Source organism: Crinia signifera, chromosome 3 (genome assembly GCF_055691185.1).
Source record: "Crinia signifera chromosome 3, ASM5569118v1, whole genome shotgun sequence".
Taxonomy (NCBI): Eukaryota; Metazoa; Chordata; class Amphibia; order Anura; family Myobatrachidae; genus Crinia; species Crinia signifera.
This window is the reverse complement of record NC_139219.1, coordinates 104,433,379-104,450,298: the sequence shown is the minus strand read 5'-3', so window position 1 is coordinate 104,450,298 and position 16,920 is coordinate 104,433,379. Positions and strand designations below refer to the sequence as shown.

The following is a 16,920-nucleotide window of genomic DNA, read 5'->3' as shown; positions in this document are numbered from 1 at the left end:
GAGCGACCATATTGCCAGCGATAAATGCCCATGTGCACGCACCTTATGACGGAAATGATCATCTCACACCCTCCCACAATTTCATTAAATATTGACAATGCAAATTTCTCCTCTAGCCTTCGCATCAGACTCCAATTTAAACTTCCCACACTTACCGGCCCTCATCCATTTATATCTCTGCCTATCTCCCTTCACACTCATGCCCTCTTCAATCAACAAATGCATGCTGCCTTTCCTGCCTGATAACATGGAGACCATATACAACTTTAAATGGTCTATCAAAATTTTCTTCTTCAAACCCAGTCATTTTTCATGCTAACCCTGTTCCATGATTAATGTCTACCCCATCTGTTTTACCCGTCTGTCTGCCCCTCCCTTTCAGAATGCAAGCTAGCATAAGCAGGGCTCTCTACCTCATGTACATTTTCATCATATTCTTAGACTACCATCTACTCCAGGGGTGGGCAATAAGTGGCTCTCCAGCTGTTGATGAACTACACATCCCAGTATGCTTTGCTTTAGGTTTGCTATTTGACCATGCTGAAACTGATGCAATGCATGCTGAGATGTATAGTTCCTCAACAGCTGGAGGGCTGCTTATTGCCCACCCCTAATTTACTCCAGAATCCTTACAATGGCACCTAATTCATGGTTTAGACCAGTACCCCCAACAGCTCACATTTTCTAGATCACTTAGCAGGTGCACGCATTACTCACTGACACATTAGTGGAGCTAATTATTTCACTTGTGATTTTGTGCAGAGACATGGGGGTACTTGAAGACCAAGGTTAAGAACCACTGGTTTAGACCACCCTTTTGCTTAGGACAGTCGATGCAGCGATGTTTATAATACCATGTACTTGTCTTGTTCTATAAGTCACCGTTTTCTTATTTTGCTCATTTGTTTATGTACTCGGTTTGGCACAGCGGAACCCTTGTGGCACATGTATATAAAGAATAATGCTAATATAAAAATACAGCTAGATTTTGCAGTGTGTTTTGCACCATTTGTAGGTTTCCCAGTTACAATTATTAACTTGTACAAGACAGTTGGCACAAAAGATAATTTATTCTTCTGAAGCTTAGAAACCATAAGTACAAATTAATAAATCAGAAGTAAACCTGGCCTTGATATAAACTGCATTTACATTATACTATATACAAGAGTCAGTGGAGTGTATTGGCATCAAATACAGCAGGGTTTGTAGACATTTTCCAGCATGTCCGCTACCAACTGAGTTGGTCAATCGCAACTAGTTTGGTCACTTGTTGGCTAGTCACTTGTTCATTCCACAGCATCCATCATTGTTTAATTATGTTCCACCAGCACTGGTGTCTCCTGGACCTGGACCTGAAAATGTACCATTTCACACAATAAGGTTACTTTGATATTCAAAATCCCCCCCCCAAAAAAAACAGCCATGTTCTTTTTTGTTACATTTAAAACATGCAATTTCCATAGGAAACACCTATCCATCAGAAATTCCATTAGATATCATGCAGTGCACATTAAACATACAGTTAAGTAGTGGTGGAAAACCTCAATGTTTTCAATCTACACAATATGCTAAAACACTTTGTTCATAATGACAGCGTTCTGCTAATTACAAAAACTGTGGTGCTAGTGTTTTGGTATATACATAGAATATGCAACAAGAACGAATGAGTGAAAAAACCTTCTGGCACAGCAGCTAAAATTAATCTCAATACCTGATGAGGAGACACCACTCCCCAAAAACATCCACAAAAACAAATTTTCAGACAGAGATGTACTGGTGCTTATATAGAAAAACGGTACTTCCCTTCAAGTATGCACTTTTCAAAAACTGGTTCTCAAATGGGTTGAAATGAATTCTTTACAGATGAGTTCTCATATGAATATGAAAGAGAAAGGTATAAACAAAAAATGCATAAACAAAAAATGGTGAAGTATGTCCCAAAACTATTTTTTTTTTATATTTCTTCACCCGTGTAACTGGGTCTAAAGAACTTGTGCTGGTTGACCCTTCACCAATATGCAAGGACTTCATACCCGACTCACAAAAATGGTGGGTATAGAAAAGCCTTACTGATTGACTCATTTGAACGGAGGCACATGAGTCAAACTTACACCACTGTTCCTAACTGTTAAAATCGGGACAGTTGGAAGGTATACTACAGTATAAGTGTCTGTTAATGGGGCTAATAGGATAAAACCTTAAATAAACATTTTTCTAATTTGGTTGATGTTAAAACGGTAGCAAAATAAAAGTAAAAAAACTCAAAACAAAGTGCACAGAAAAAGAGGTCCAGATCCTGACAGGCATACAGTTGTGCTCATAAGTTTACATACCCATGTCGAGCTGGCCCAACAGCGATGGCCCTGTCCCGTTCTCGGTCTGCAGGACTGAGAATTTGCAGGCAGGATTCAATGTCCCGTCTACAGCGGGACGAGACGGGGGCATGGCTGTGACCTGCGGCCTGGAAGATGTGAGCTTCAGCCGGGAGTTAGTCACTTCCCCTGTTCAATGCTGTTGGGGGAAGATAGCATTGAATAGGGCTCCAAAGCCATCTCTCCAACCAGGAGATGGCGGTGGGAGATTAAATATCCCCCTATAAATGAGAACTCACAAACTTTTTTCACTCTTGGTTAGTGGTTGGGTTAAATCATAATAACAGAAACTACCCAAATGACCCTGGTCAAAAGTGTACATACCTCAGTTCTTTATACCGTGTACTGCCTTCTTTAACATCAATGACAGCTTGAAGTCTTTTGTGGTAGTTGTGGATGAGGCTCTTTATTTTCTCAGATGGTAAAACTGCCCACTCATCTTGGCAAAATGCCTTCAGGTCCTGTAAATTCTTTGGCTGTCTTGCATGAACTGCACGTTTGGGATCTTCCCAGAGTGGCTCAATGGTATTGAGGTCAGGAGACTGAGATGGCCACTCCAGAACCTTCACTTTATTCTGCTGTAGCCAAGGACAGGTCGACTTGGCCTTGTGTTTTGAAACATTGTCATGTTGGAACGTCCAAGTACATCCGATGCACAGCTTCCGGGCTGATGAGTGCAAGTTTTCCTCCAGTATTTTCTGATAACAAGCTGCATTCATCTTGCCATCAATTTTGACCAAGTTTCCAGTGCCTTTGTAGCGCACACATACCCAAAACATCAGTGATCCACCTCCGTGTTTCACAGTAGGAATGGTGTACCTTTCATGATAGGCCTTGACTCCTCTCCAATGTATAGTTTATAGTTGTAGCCAAAAAATTACATTTTGGTGTCGACACTCCAAATGACTTTGTTCCAGAAGTTTCCAGGCTGGTCTCTGTGCTGTTTGGAGTATTGTAAGCGGGATGCTTTGTGGCATTTGCGTAGTAATGGCTTTCTTCTGGCAACTCAACCATGCAGCCAATTTTTCTTCAAATGCCTCATTGTGCATCTTGAAACAACCACACCACTTTTTTTCAGATAATCCTGTATATTGGCTGAAGTTATTTGTGGATGTTTCTTTGTATCCCAAATAATTTTCCTGGCAGTTGTGGCTAAAATTTTTGTTGGTCTACCTGACTGATTTGGTTTCCATGGTTCCCTCATTTTCCACTTCTTAATTAGTGTTTGAACACTGCTGATTGCCATTCCCAATTGCTTGGCTATCTTTTTATATCCCTTTCCTGTTTTATACACTTCAATTACCTTTTGCTTTCCCCGTGACTCAGAATCCAGACACGTCAGTGCAGCTGTGGATGAAAGATGCAAGGGTCTTTCAGGAGACCAGAAACTCACTGCTTGTAAGAAGTGTGTGTATAAAAGGTCAAACAGATCACAGGTAAGGATGATTACCTTTAGTAGCCATTCAAACCCATTTGTGTCAATTTGTGTGTATGTTATCAGGCCAAAATCTCCAGGGTATGTAAACTTTTGGTCAGGGTCATTTGGATTAAAAAAGAGTAAACACAGTTGTTTCACAATAAATGACTTCACCCAACCACTAACCATGGGTGAAAGAAAAGTTTGAGAGTTATCATTAATTTTCTCTGACAAATGGTTTGTAAACTTATGAGCACAACGGTATATGCATGAGTCTGCATGAGCCACATTTGAGTGTGACCACCATTACTGTACACTGAAGGCATTTGCATACCCCATCAGCAGCCACCAATTAATTTGAATGTTTTTTTTTTAAATCCTCCTGCAGTAGTATTACATGCAATAAATCGCATGTAAAAATGGCACATTAAGTGCCAAATCGTAGGTGAGCTTGCCCAGGGATCTGAGAACGTAAGGGAAATTGGGTCCGACTTGTCCTTAAGGCAAGACGGACTAATGTAATTTGGTCTGTAGACTGCATTGGAGCATTATTTGTAAATTTGTGCAATTTACACTGTCATAAGTCCAACACTGATCCAAAAACAAACCAAACCTTTACAAAAGTAGCAATATCCACATATACGTCTGTAGCACAGTACCTGAAAGATAATTTGTATCCAATATAAAATTTGCAGCGGATGTCATCTGCTAATTATAACAAAATAATCTTCCACGAAAGATGTGATGCAGACTTCTCTGATGTGTATTGATCTGCACAGTATTGCTCTAATACATATAAAGAGATTGTGAAAACGTCAATCATATCACCATACCTTTCAACCTTAAAAAGGTCTACGGGACACCCCGAAGTGGCACACTCCTGGTAAGGGGTGTGGCCTATTCAAAATGGGCATGGCTTTACAGGGGTGTCGGGGGACTCTCAACTGTCCCCATCCCCACTGTGGTACACTGCTGCCCATGGATGCGAAGCAGGATACACACAAAAAGAAAAGTGACTGCAAAAACCGGGACAGTTGGTAGAATTGTATCACTGCTGGTTTTGCAAATGACTATAAATTGAGCAAACAGCTGCTGTGAAACAAAGGTTAGTAATGATAACAATGTGCTCAACAAATGGGACATATGTACACATCTTAAAGATAAACAAGAAAAACAACCCCACCTATAATAGTATACTGTATAACATTGGTTGACAGAATCAGCTTTATTGGCCAGGTATACTTGTGTATACAAGGAATTTGTTTTCGGTTATCTATATATACACACTGCTAATATATTTGTATTAAGGTTACCTTTGGTACACCAGCTGATATACAGTTTTATTGTGCTGTAGTAGTTGTATGACAACAAGTCTAATCCCCGTGCATGGGATACTACTGACAACTGTATACTGCTTTTCATGCAAAATAAAAATAAAATAAACTTTTTTATACCCCTTTCACATCGCACTTTTAAAACGGTAAATTGCCGTTTTTTTCCCTTTTTAAAACGTTTAAGCCTGCACTGTGAATGCACCACAGCCGATTTACCGTTTAAAGTTAACTGGCATTTCGAACCGTGTAAAAAGCAGAGTCCTACACGGTTCCTTGCCGTTTTTTGTGCAATGTGAATGTGTACAGTGTGTCTGAAACGGTATTTCAGGCAAACAACACAAGCTACAGAGCAAAATGACAGGCAATGTTGACACACTGGCTTGAAACGTGTTCGTGATGAACCGGTTTCACTGCTATGTTGAATGAGACTTAACCGGTATTTAAAACGGTAATCTGCGGCAATGTTAAGGCTCTGACCCGTTTTAAAATACCGGTTTTTAAAACGTGTCGGCGATGTGAAAGTGGTATCAGACATCAGTTCAATTTCTTGTTTGTTTACATATTCCATCATCAGATGTTTTGATCTCCGCAGGAAAAGCTCATATACAGTATGGGCTCAGTCAATTCAGATGTCAAAATATTCCAGCACTTCATTTGGATTGAGACCCAAATAACTAAAGATTGTATCGGCAATATATGCAGCAAAGTGTGTATTGTATCTACTGTGCAAGTTTTAGACAGATGAGAAAAACATGCTGCTGCAAAGTAAGAATGCCATCTAAAATAGAAGTGTTCATTTCACGCAATTGACAAAATGCAATTCTTCTCTGTACACTTATACAAAGTCAGGGAATCTATAGAGTTATAGTTAGGTGTATGATTTACTACTACCAATAATAATAATAATAATAATAATAATAATAATAATAATAAAAAAAACAATAAAATAAACACCATCATTAACAAAAACAGCTGTGCAGGAGGATTAAACTGGGTGAGGACCAGCCAAACTGCTACAAAGGCTAGGTTATGGAAGACTGTTCCATGCCACAGGTCATACCCTATTGAAAGTAACAAGACACAAGGTACTGAACTGTAGTGTAGTGAACATATATGATATATTATCAGACTGTGATAGCTGCTTAATTTAAAATAATCATACTACTGTATATTAAAAAGGAAAAGAGCTATATTGTGCACAGAACATAGGTAATATTTTGAAATATGCACTAAGACAATTAAAATAATGTTTATAGCTCCTTTTGGAGTGTGTTTAAATCTAAAAAGTGTAGATACTACACAAAATGCTTTGGAGATGGACTTACTGTGGAAACCAGCAACAATATAACCATACTGTCACGATCTCCCTGGGGACACTAACAGTGGGAGCCATAAGACTGCATACTCAGGGACATAAACTTACCAGCCCCGAGAAGAACACTGCTTGTGCTCCCTTCTGTGTCAAATCAGTAACATCAGAAGAGAAGTACACTTGAAAGGATGTAGGGGAAGACTGTGTGAGTGACTTTGGCAAGTTGTAAAATAATCTAAAATCTGGTCAGACATCACTCTGGATTCCACATACACCAAAAGGAAATTTAAGTATTATTTTAATAAATGGTTTTTATTAGCTACTTTTTAAATATACACTATGTTCTTTGCACAATTTAGCACTCTATTCTCATTTTGTAAGACACAAGGTAGTTATACTGCATCAGAAAGATCTCTACCAGGCAAAGATTTCAAAGCAGACTGGGATTTCAAGATGTGCTGTCCAAGGGCTTTTGAAGAAGCACAAAGAAATGGGCAATGTTGAGGATCATAGATGCAGTTGTCTGCCAAGGAAACTTAGTGCATCAGAAGGAAAACGCATCATTCTTTCTTCCCTTCAAAATTTAAATATGGCTAGCAATTCCATCAGCTCAAAATAGGAAGAAACCAGTCTGGCAACAGTGGTCTTCATGGAAGTTTTGTAAACAAAAGCTGTACCTTTGACATGGAAAAAAGGCCAAGCGACTCTACTATGCATGAAAATATAGGAACTAGGTTGAAGAAAAATGGCAGCTGGTGCTATGGACTGACAAGTCAGAATGTGAAATATTTGGCTGTAACTGTTGGCAATTTGTTCAGCAAAGGGCTGGAAAGCAGTACAATAATGAGTAAAGCAGGTTAGGCCCGCCGCCTGGCACCAGCCACTGCTAGCTGCCCGGCACCTGCTGCTACCCGGACCCCGCAAATCACCACTACCCAGCTCTCCTGCTTCCCACTGCAGCTCCCAAGGAGTTTACATGCAATAATTATCAAGTGCCAAATAATAAGTGAGCCTCCTAGGGTGCTGCCGGAATTTGGAAATAAAAGTTTGGGCAAATCAATTCATGGCCATTTTACTTCACCTTGATTTGAACTAGACCCCCATCATCACCTCACTCCCTTATAGGGTTGCTGAATGTATATGTATGTATCATCACCTTGAATTGAAGTGCCCCCTATATTTTAAAAATACAGTGATATTGCCAAGTACCAGAAAGAGAATAATATCATGCTAATCAAACAGTGATTTTACCTTTAGTGCTGTATCAGATACCTTCCAAAGTGGGTACCAAACCGTAAACCATAAATAGGGATTCTGATTATTAGTTATATTCTTCACAACCTTCATATAAAACTACTTCCAAACTATGTACAATACCTCCAATACAGAGGAATAATCGATAGTTGACTACGTACAAACCCTATATAAAATAAAGGTGATCATACCATGTACTTCAAAGCAAATTATGGGCCACATTCTGATCCATACGGTCCCCCGTGTGACCGATGGTTGTGCCCTGCGCATTCACATAGTTATGCACATGTGCAGGGCTTCTGTGCGAGCACCTTTGCCGACCTGCACTGTCCCTGATCCGGACCATTGTCCGCCATCCGCCCCCCTGACAATGCGAACGCCTCGGCGAGTGTGATACTCGCTGAAGGCGTTCGCTCAGGGGGTTTGCATTTGCACAGATCCCCACCATCAAAAAACGGGTCAGAGTTCGTCCCCATCCAAACAGGTCTGAATCAGGCCCATAGTGCATAGATTTTGATTTGAGCTACATGGTATAATCACCTTTGTTTTCCATCAGTTTTGGTTATTTTGTAAGAATAAGTTTAAAGCTTCTATGCACCATACTGTAGGCAAAACTTTAACCTACTGCCCCTCCTCAACACACACTGCCACCAATACCCACTTTCCAGCCACTCAAGTGGAAGTGGAGGGACATCTAAGAAGCTCCAGAGCAGCAACCTGCATTAAATACATCAAGGAACTCTATCATAAAACAGCCTTCATTTTGTGATAGGCAGACTCGGTGCCACCCCCTTCACTCGGATCTCGGCACCCTAGGCAACTGCATAAAGCTTAATGATCCTATCAGCGTTATTCTGTGTTGTTCGGTAGCGCTTTTATATTAAATGTTCACAGAAAAACACTTCTAGTTTACTTTTTGGTACCCATATTGGAAGGATTCTAATACAGCACTAAAGATAAAAGCACAGGTTTAGAAGCACAATAGTATTCACTTACTGGTACGCAGGAATATCACATCCTTATACTATACACATTTATTTTTACATTTGATGATTTCCCACTGTGAAGTACACACACTGCATTAAAAGGACATGACCTAATAACACAGGATAAGGATGAATTGTCTAGTAGAGTGTAAATGTTGTCTGATCTGCCATTTGGACTTGGGTTGCACCCTGCAAGTTTAACAACTCAAGATTAACAAAATGGATATCTTTTTTCCATCCACCTTAAAGGACAATTTACTAAAGGTCCATTCACACTGGGCAATTTTTCCCAGTGTGTGTTGCCTGCAATGATGGGGACAATTGCTGGGCCGAAAATCCCTCAGTGCATACACACTGAGCGGTTTTTGCCGGTATAAGCAATTTTCCCGGGGGTGGACAACTTTCCATAGCAGTAAGCTATAAAAAGCTGTCCACCCAGTCAGCTGGTAATACCAGCAGATAAGTGGCAACCGCCGGTGATGATCCAGGAGCGCGCATCCATGCTCACTGCTGGCCTGTACACACTGGGCAGCTTTTGAGATGAAAGCAGCTAAGACGACAAAACTGGGCTGTTTTCAGCTCAAAATGTAAGTGTATGGGCCTTAGTTGAGTGGAGTGGAGACAGCTTCAAAAATTTTAGGCTGGCTGGTACTTTACCTCCATGCACTTTATCTCTCTTCAAGGCTTAGTATATATAGAACCCTAAAGGTGCCCATACACCAGTAAGATTTATCTTCAGATCTGGCTGGTTGGAACAAAAACATGGTTATGGATGAGTGACAGTTTGTCAGTTTTCCAGCCTTTCCAAGCAAATGGTCAACTGTCATTTGCTCTAAACCATAACCATGTTTTTGTTCCAACCAGCCAGATCTGAAGATAAATCTGCGTGTGTATGGCCACCTTTAGTGTTGTAATAGCTGGAAGCTAAGGATCATGAAACTCAGCAGCATGTAATAACCTTTTACTAGCCTGGTACTGTATAAGAACTGCCGTACCTTTATCCTATATGGTTTCATTTTTATTCATCTGTGATAGTATTTACAATTCTTAAATCATATGCCGTTTTCTATATATGTCTACAGACTTATATGATAATTGTGGTATAGAATGACAAATGACCAATTATGTCCATATCTGTTAATTGAAAAGGTATTCCATGTACAGATATAGCGCCTCTCATTCAGCGTACCTATGGTGATTGTACCGCCAGCCCGCCAAGGTGTACAATCACTTCTGCTGTAACGTTTGTCAAGATTTAAAAAGGTAACTGTGTCACGAGGTAATTGAATAGATAAAATGTAACAAGGAAACATTTACAGACTAGGCATGCCAACCCCAGGGCATTTTTTTCAATCCTGGGATTCCCTAATAAAAAAAATAAAAAGCCCCAGCCGACCCGCACATCTACTTACATGGGCGGGCGGTGTGGCCTGAAGCGGGGCAGACAGCAGTGGTCGGTGCAGTCAGTGCGGGGCGGCAGTAGTGGGGACGGGTGCGACCTACGCAGTTTGACTTTTGAAGACGTCACACTGTGCAGAGCCGCATGCCGGTCGTGACAGAAGCAGCCTGGCAGTAGTCTAATCCAGATATTCCAGGAAAGAGAAGACTACTTTTGGAAAGCATAGAACACTAAACAAAAATTACATGGTTTATCAATTGTACAAATAATCTACAGGAAATCAAGTCCTAAAAACTGAATATATTTCTAAAATAAATAATTTTTTATTAAAAAGTACTTGAATAAGCAAAGATAATATTTTTAAACTATACTTTATGACAGTGGTTCCCAAACTGTGTGCCTAGGCTCCCTGGGGTGCCTCGGGACACTTGCAGGGGTGCCTTGGATTAGTGGTCTAGAGGCAATTGAAATTATTTATGGTCATTGTAAAAGGCAAAAACATTGCTGGTGGGCTACCAATAATAAAATATGTGGACAAACAGAAGCTAATCCTGTCCCTCACCCAAAAATAAACCCATGTATGACATACAAATCAATTTACAGAATAAGACACTTTTGGACTAGGGGTGCCCTGAAAAAAATTCTGATGCTCTAGGATGCCGTGATTTTAAAAAGTTTGGGAACCACTGCTTTATGACTTTGAATTTTGAGTGTTTAAATTTTTCAAAAGCACTACAAAATAAAAAGGAAATATTTATTGAGGCTAGCTAACCTTTTAGTGATAGTCAGAGACTAGTAAGAAAAAAAACCTTGAAACTTTATTTGAGGTCTCAGCACATGTTTGAGAAAGAAAAAAAAAAAAGTATAGTGGCATTAAACTATACCATACCTAAGCACTTACACAAGTGACTAAACTCAATGCATCATCATTCATCAACATCAGCCCTTCTTGATTTGGGCACAGTCAACCAAATCAATAAAAATATCAGATATATAGTAACAAAAGGTTTTCCTTATTTTTTGTTGGTGCTCATTATTAAACCATAACAGAAAACTAAAAAAAAAAAAGATATATATAAAAAAAAAAAAAAAAATCCCCCAGAGAGCAGCATATTTTATCCATACAACAAAGTAAAACTTTAGTACAACTTCCAAAAGAAAAGAGACACAATCTGGTAATCTCTCGAATGAATTGTGTCATTTCACAACACAGTGTAGGGTTGCCCTTGGTTCATTCAGCATGTACAGTAACAAAAAACACAAAAGCATGTCTCTTTGATTTTCCAAAATCTGAGCAATCTTCAAAAACAAACAAAAAGGTGTACAAAGTAATGTCAAGAGACTGCATCCAGAATATACCATACATCTTGCTTTGTTTACGCAATTCCAATTGATCCACAGGTTACATTCCAGCACATTTCCATATCCAGCTTTTGAAAATACAGATTTGTTTGAAGGATGTAGTCTAAAGCAATAATGAAATACAAATTCAAACCAACTAAATTACCCGGGTAAACAAAGGTACTGCTCTCAAATAAATGTTTTCCATGTTGAAATTATTGTCACTGTACAACAGGCATTTATCATCACACAGTGCAAGCTTATCACAGGGTTTGACAGGTGTGCGTTGTAAACGATGAAGTGTCACAGGAGATCACACAGAGCTGAGCTTTACAAGACCACGCACTGAGTCTTCATGCAAAGAGTCTTGGCTGACAAGGTTCAGGACATGCATTGTATGGCTATGAGTCACAGCGCTGTTTGCAGACAACATTCCCGGTGGTGATGGTGCTTCATCTGGTGTTAGAAATTGATGGTTTCCAATGTCTTCTTTTAAGGGTATGATGTCTGTTAAAACTGTTTCCGAATTAAGATTTGGCATTGAAGATGGTGGTGTTGGCTGCCCAAGTGTTAAAGGGGCACACGGGGCATTTATGCTGGTCTTTCCAGGTAACGGTGGCTCCTCAGTAGTTACTGTCATCTCTGTCTGTAGAAGTGGCGTGGCTGCAGCCTGCAAAACGAATTTGGTGCTCTGAATGCACTGGTCTTGGTCACACTGCAGAATGGAAGGGTATGGAGGAATACAAGTATAAAAAACAAAGGGCATTCCAAGAAAATAAATTGAAATATGGGCAGAAGTGAAGGTCGTTGAATTAAAAAAAAGGAAAAATAAAAAAGGCATGAAGAGAAAATACAGAAGAGTTAGCAGAATCTTCATAGGTTGTAAACAGTGGTCCTTAAAGCAATGCAATGAACCTCTAAGTGGTCTCAGTTCTAGTCTCAAGCTTAAGGGTAACTCAGTTAGCAGCGATGGCTTAGATTTAAAGAGACAGTCAGAATGCCTGACTCTGGTTCCCGCCAATATTGCACAATGAAGAGTGCGTTGTAAAAGTTGTCAGCTATACATTCCCGATAACTGAATGCCCTTTAAATGTATCAAAATAACTCTAATGATGCAGAGTTTAAATATATTATAGACCAGTTAGGTGCCACAATAGACTGGTTTAAGAACCACTCATATTAGTATAATTATGTAGGCTCCTCTATGAAAGTCAAACGTGTAATTTCATAATAGGACCTGGATATCTCCAACTCAACTATGTAATGCTCAGTTTAAGGGGGGTATTCAATGTCAGGGGTACGGCTGTTGAGCAAGCTCGGCAGCCGTGCCCCTGTCCCGTTCTCACTTTGCTCGACTTGAGCTCGGCGGTCGGGATTCAATGTCCCGGCCGCCGAGCGGCGAGAAAGAGGCGTGGCCTCGAGTCGAGGGTAGAAATAGACTAGCTCCGGCCGGGACCTCGCCTATTTCCGTCTTTTCTCAGCAGAACGAGCCCGACAGCTTGGGATGTCGGGCTCGTTCTGCCGAGAATCCCTGTTCAATGCTGTCGGGGAAGACAGCATTGAATACGGCCCCGCAGCCATCTCCCCTGTCGGGAGATGGCGGCGGAAGCACGCCAAACATTGAATACCCCCCTAAGATTCAAACAATCGCATATTCCTTGTAACATATCTATGGTGGTCAGACTTTAGAAAAGGGAAAAATGCTGCTGTGATGGGAGTTCATTTTGATTAATCCATTTGAGGCTTAAATCAGTTGCTATACCTCAAAAACACAGAGACAACTTCTCATAACCAGTAAAACATTTCACAAGAGTTATAGAATGGGTAAACAGTTTTACTGTGCAAGTACTATTTACCTTTTTTAGGCCTTCACTTAGGCCTAAAGAAACAGCGCATATTCTGTAACTTAGGAGTGGGCAACATATGGCCTGCGGGCCGGATGTGACCTAACCAATCCTGCCTTGCCCGCTGCCCCCACCAGTGAGCAATGACAAGCAGTCTGAGCTGCTTGTCAAAGCGCTACAGCATACAGTGCTGCTGAGAAAACCTTGTTCGTGTCATGGGGTCTGCTTCCCAGGATTTTCTTTCCCAGTGACATCAGATACTGGGCAGCAAGGAAAGGTCTGGTCTAATAAAAAAAAAAAAAACATACTGCCTAGGGAGAAAGGGAGATGCTACAGGCCTGCTGCCAGTGTGACCTGTTTGGCGAGTGTTGCTGGGGTGCCCTGTATGGGGATGAGGCTGCTATATGTGACCAGGGAGGGGTAAAAACTGTGTCCGGGGGGGAAGGGGGGGGGGGGGTTGCGGCAGGAGTAGCGAAGTAGAAGCTGATATCTGGGTTCAGTGGAAAGATGAGGGAGGGGACCTGGTGTATGTGCCTAGGGAGAGAAAGGAGCTGCAAATATGATTGATAACAGCAGGATACTGGATGCTATTTGTTTTCTTTTATTACTGGATTATATAATGTGAATTTTGGCTCAATCCGTGTGGCAGAACATGAATCTTGGATGATTGTGTTCCATGAGAATTTTCACTGCTTTCGCGTGAATTTTCTCTCATTCCGTGGGGCATAATGTGTAAGGGGGCAAGCATAGGGGCGGGGGAGGGGGTTTCTACACTCAAAAACACATCCCTTTTTGGTGACCACACCCCCTTTCCAAAGGACAGCCCTCAAATATTTACCAAAAGTGTTAAGTGCCCAAAATGGTCACTTAGTAAAATCACTTTGTACCATATATGGCCCTATAATCAAGGTTAATGATCAACAAGTAAGGCTGATGTAGGTCCAGAGTCCTCCGGAACCTTTCCTGGATGACAGCTGTTATGATACAACATCCTATACAGATACTGCACTTGTCTATCTCCACCAACGCATTATGACTGATAAGTATAATAAGGGTGTATGGTGGTTGCAGATATTTATGGTATGTATGATTGTCCACACCTACTTCTCCAGGATGCTTTCTTACACAGGGAATAGATAGTTATAGGATCAGAATCTGCACTATACAGATCTCATGTCTCCAACTTTTGTTCACTTTGAGGTGAATTGAAGATCTGGATGATTCGAGAAAACTTGCTGTTCTTTAGCCCTAATTGAAGGCTTAAAAAGGGTACCGAGTACTTACACAGTAACGATGTTTACCCATTCCATAACTAATGTTTTATTGGTCTGCATAATGAGAAGTGGTCTCTGTTTTTGAGGTTTGAGGAATACAAACTGATAAAAGCCTCAAGCAAAGTGGAATCATCAGAACAAAAAAAAAATATAGCCCAGTATATATATATTTTATAGCTATAGTATAGAGGAATCCAATATGGATCATGCAAAGGAAGCATATAACACTATCCATAGCGTAATACAGTTTTTTTTAATACATACAATTTATGAACAGTAATAGGGAACAAACCCTTAACATTTTCCAATAAAATGGCAAATTTGGTAATTTGCCATTTTATTGGAAAATTGTAAGGGTTTGTTCCCTATAACTCTTCATAAATTGTATGTATTAAAAAAACTGTATTACGCTATGGATAGTGTTATATGCTTCCTTTGCATGATCCATATTGGATTCCTCCGGAGCATGGAGTATTGATTTCATTGCAGAGTGGATTGAAAAGATAAGCTTATTATAAGATTTTTCATATATACATGTTTTGAGGTGAAGGCGCAGAAGTAGTTTGGGTTTGTTTCTTTTCTTGTCACAATATTACAACAATACTTAAATGAGCGGCCAATTGGTACTAGTCCCAGTACCTATACGATGATACCGATTAGCAGTCAATTGATAAACAATTTGTAAAATATCCAGAGGAAATGTATTACATAAAATAAAAAGTTAATAAAAGCATTGGCGCAAACATCCCTTGGCTATTGTTGTAATGTTGTTTGTTCTGGTTCCTAGTGAACTATTATTTAACTGTAGCACACTATTGTCTAACAATGGGGTAGCCAACTCCAGTCCTCGAGAGCTACCAACTGTTAAGGTTTTCCAGATCTCCTCAGAGAATCACAAGTGAAGTACTTCGCTCCACCTGTGGATCTTTTAAAATGTGTCAGTGAGCAATGAGCACACCTTGGCAGCAGCTAGGATGTCTGGAAAATGTGAACTGTTGGTAACTCTCGATGACTGGAGTTGGCTACCACTGGTCTAAACAGATCTATAGCTATAGAGATATATATATATATATATATATATATATATATATATATATATATATATATATATATATATATATATATATATATATATATATATATATATATAGCTGCCTTTCACCTTGCTGCACAGTTGTAACTTGCTTGTCTTGACAAAGGACCTATATCTATTACACACACACACACACATATATATATATATATATATATATATATATATATATATATATATATATATATATATACACTCCATCCTACTGTAACTGGGAGCGCAGGTTCCATTTTTTCCCTTTTCTCACATGCACATAGATAGGTAGTTGGTGAATACTTTGTAATCTAGCTACACCCTATTTGAAGTGCAGGGCTCTCACTTCTATTTTTTCCAATATCTATAGCAGTAGCTACTGTATACTGTGTATAATAGATGGGCACACATCAATATATGTATCATAATAGAAGTGGAAATGCAAAATTTTATGAATTATACATAAAAATGTGTCAATTGCCAGTAAAATGTAATTTCACAAACCAAGGTTTAAGTTTAATAAAAATTTTTAGGTAGCTTATAATTCAAAACCTTTAACCTGGAATTTACTATTACAGCATATGCAATACTGATAATGCCCATATATTTTGTTGGCTAATTAGGTATATTTAGATCCACAGTATAGACTGGTAACTTATATTGGCAAAAAAATGACACAGATTCTAATCATCTGATGGGGCGCTATTAAAGGTCTGTTAGAATGTTGTTTTCATTGGACTAAGCTGTCTATCTAGAAGTAATTATCCAAATGCTTTTAATGAGGTTGTTTTATGTATTCTCAAACACAAGATCTGGCTACAGATATACTACATTACCAATAATATAGCATGCTTTAAGAAGTACAGACAGTACACAGTGCAAGTTTGATAGCAACTTACGAGGAAGCCTAACACCTGGACTGCATAATAATAATTAGCATTTAAACTAGATGCATGGAAGCAAGAAACTTCAAATTTGTAGATTACATTTTTGACATAAAGTAGTAGTTGCATAATGCATTGCATTAAAAACATTGAAGGTTAATCATAAAAACAAAACCACAAAATGACCAAAGAGTAGTGAAAATTTGACTTCGACTAGATGAGGCAAGCAAATGTGAAGAGCAGACAAAAATGAAATGCACAATGTACAGTAAAGATAATATACCACAGGAGCCCAAACCGGCTTAGACCTATGAGTTCAATACAGACTAGGTGCCTAAAGCGCACAAATATATATATAAAAAAAAAAAAACACATTACTCATAAGGAACATTACTCAGTGTGCATAGTGCAAATGAGACATTCCCTGATCCTAACAT

At 39.5% G+C, this 16,920-nt stretch overlaps 1 protein-coding gene across 5 annotated transcripts in view; it reads right to left on the bottom strand.

Annotated features, from left to right (window-relative positions):
* Window positions 1-1,051: 1,051 nt before the first annotated feature.
* ZDHHC14 (zDHHC palmitoyltransferase 14) overlaps window positions 1,052-16,920 on the bottom strand; it is a 107,774-nt gene continuing 91,905 nt past the window's right edge. For 4 of the 5 annotated variants that reach the window (XM_083176343.1, XM_083176341.1, XM_083176340.1 and 1 more), the window contains one exon: window positions 10,871-12,130. In XM_083176343.1, coding sequence (XP_083032469.1) covers window positions 11,729-12,130 — 402 coding nt within the window. In that variant the 3' untranslated portion in view covers window positions 10,871-11,728. Of the gene's footprint in view, window positions 1,353-10,870; window positions 12,131-16,920 lie in introns of those variants that run through there. The other variant, XM_083176344.1, reaches the window with a different exon arrangement.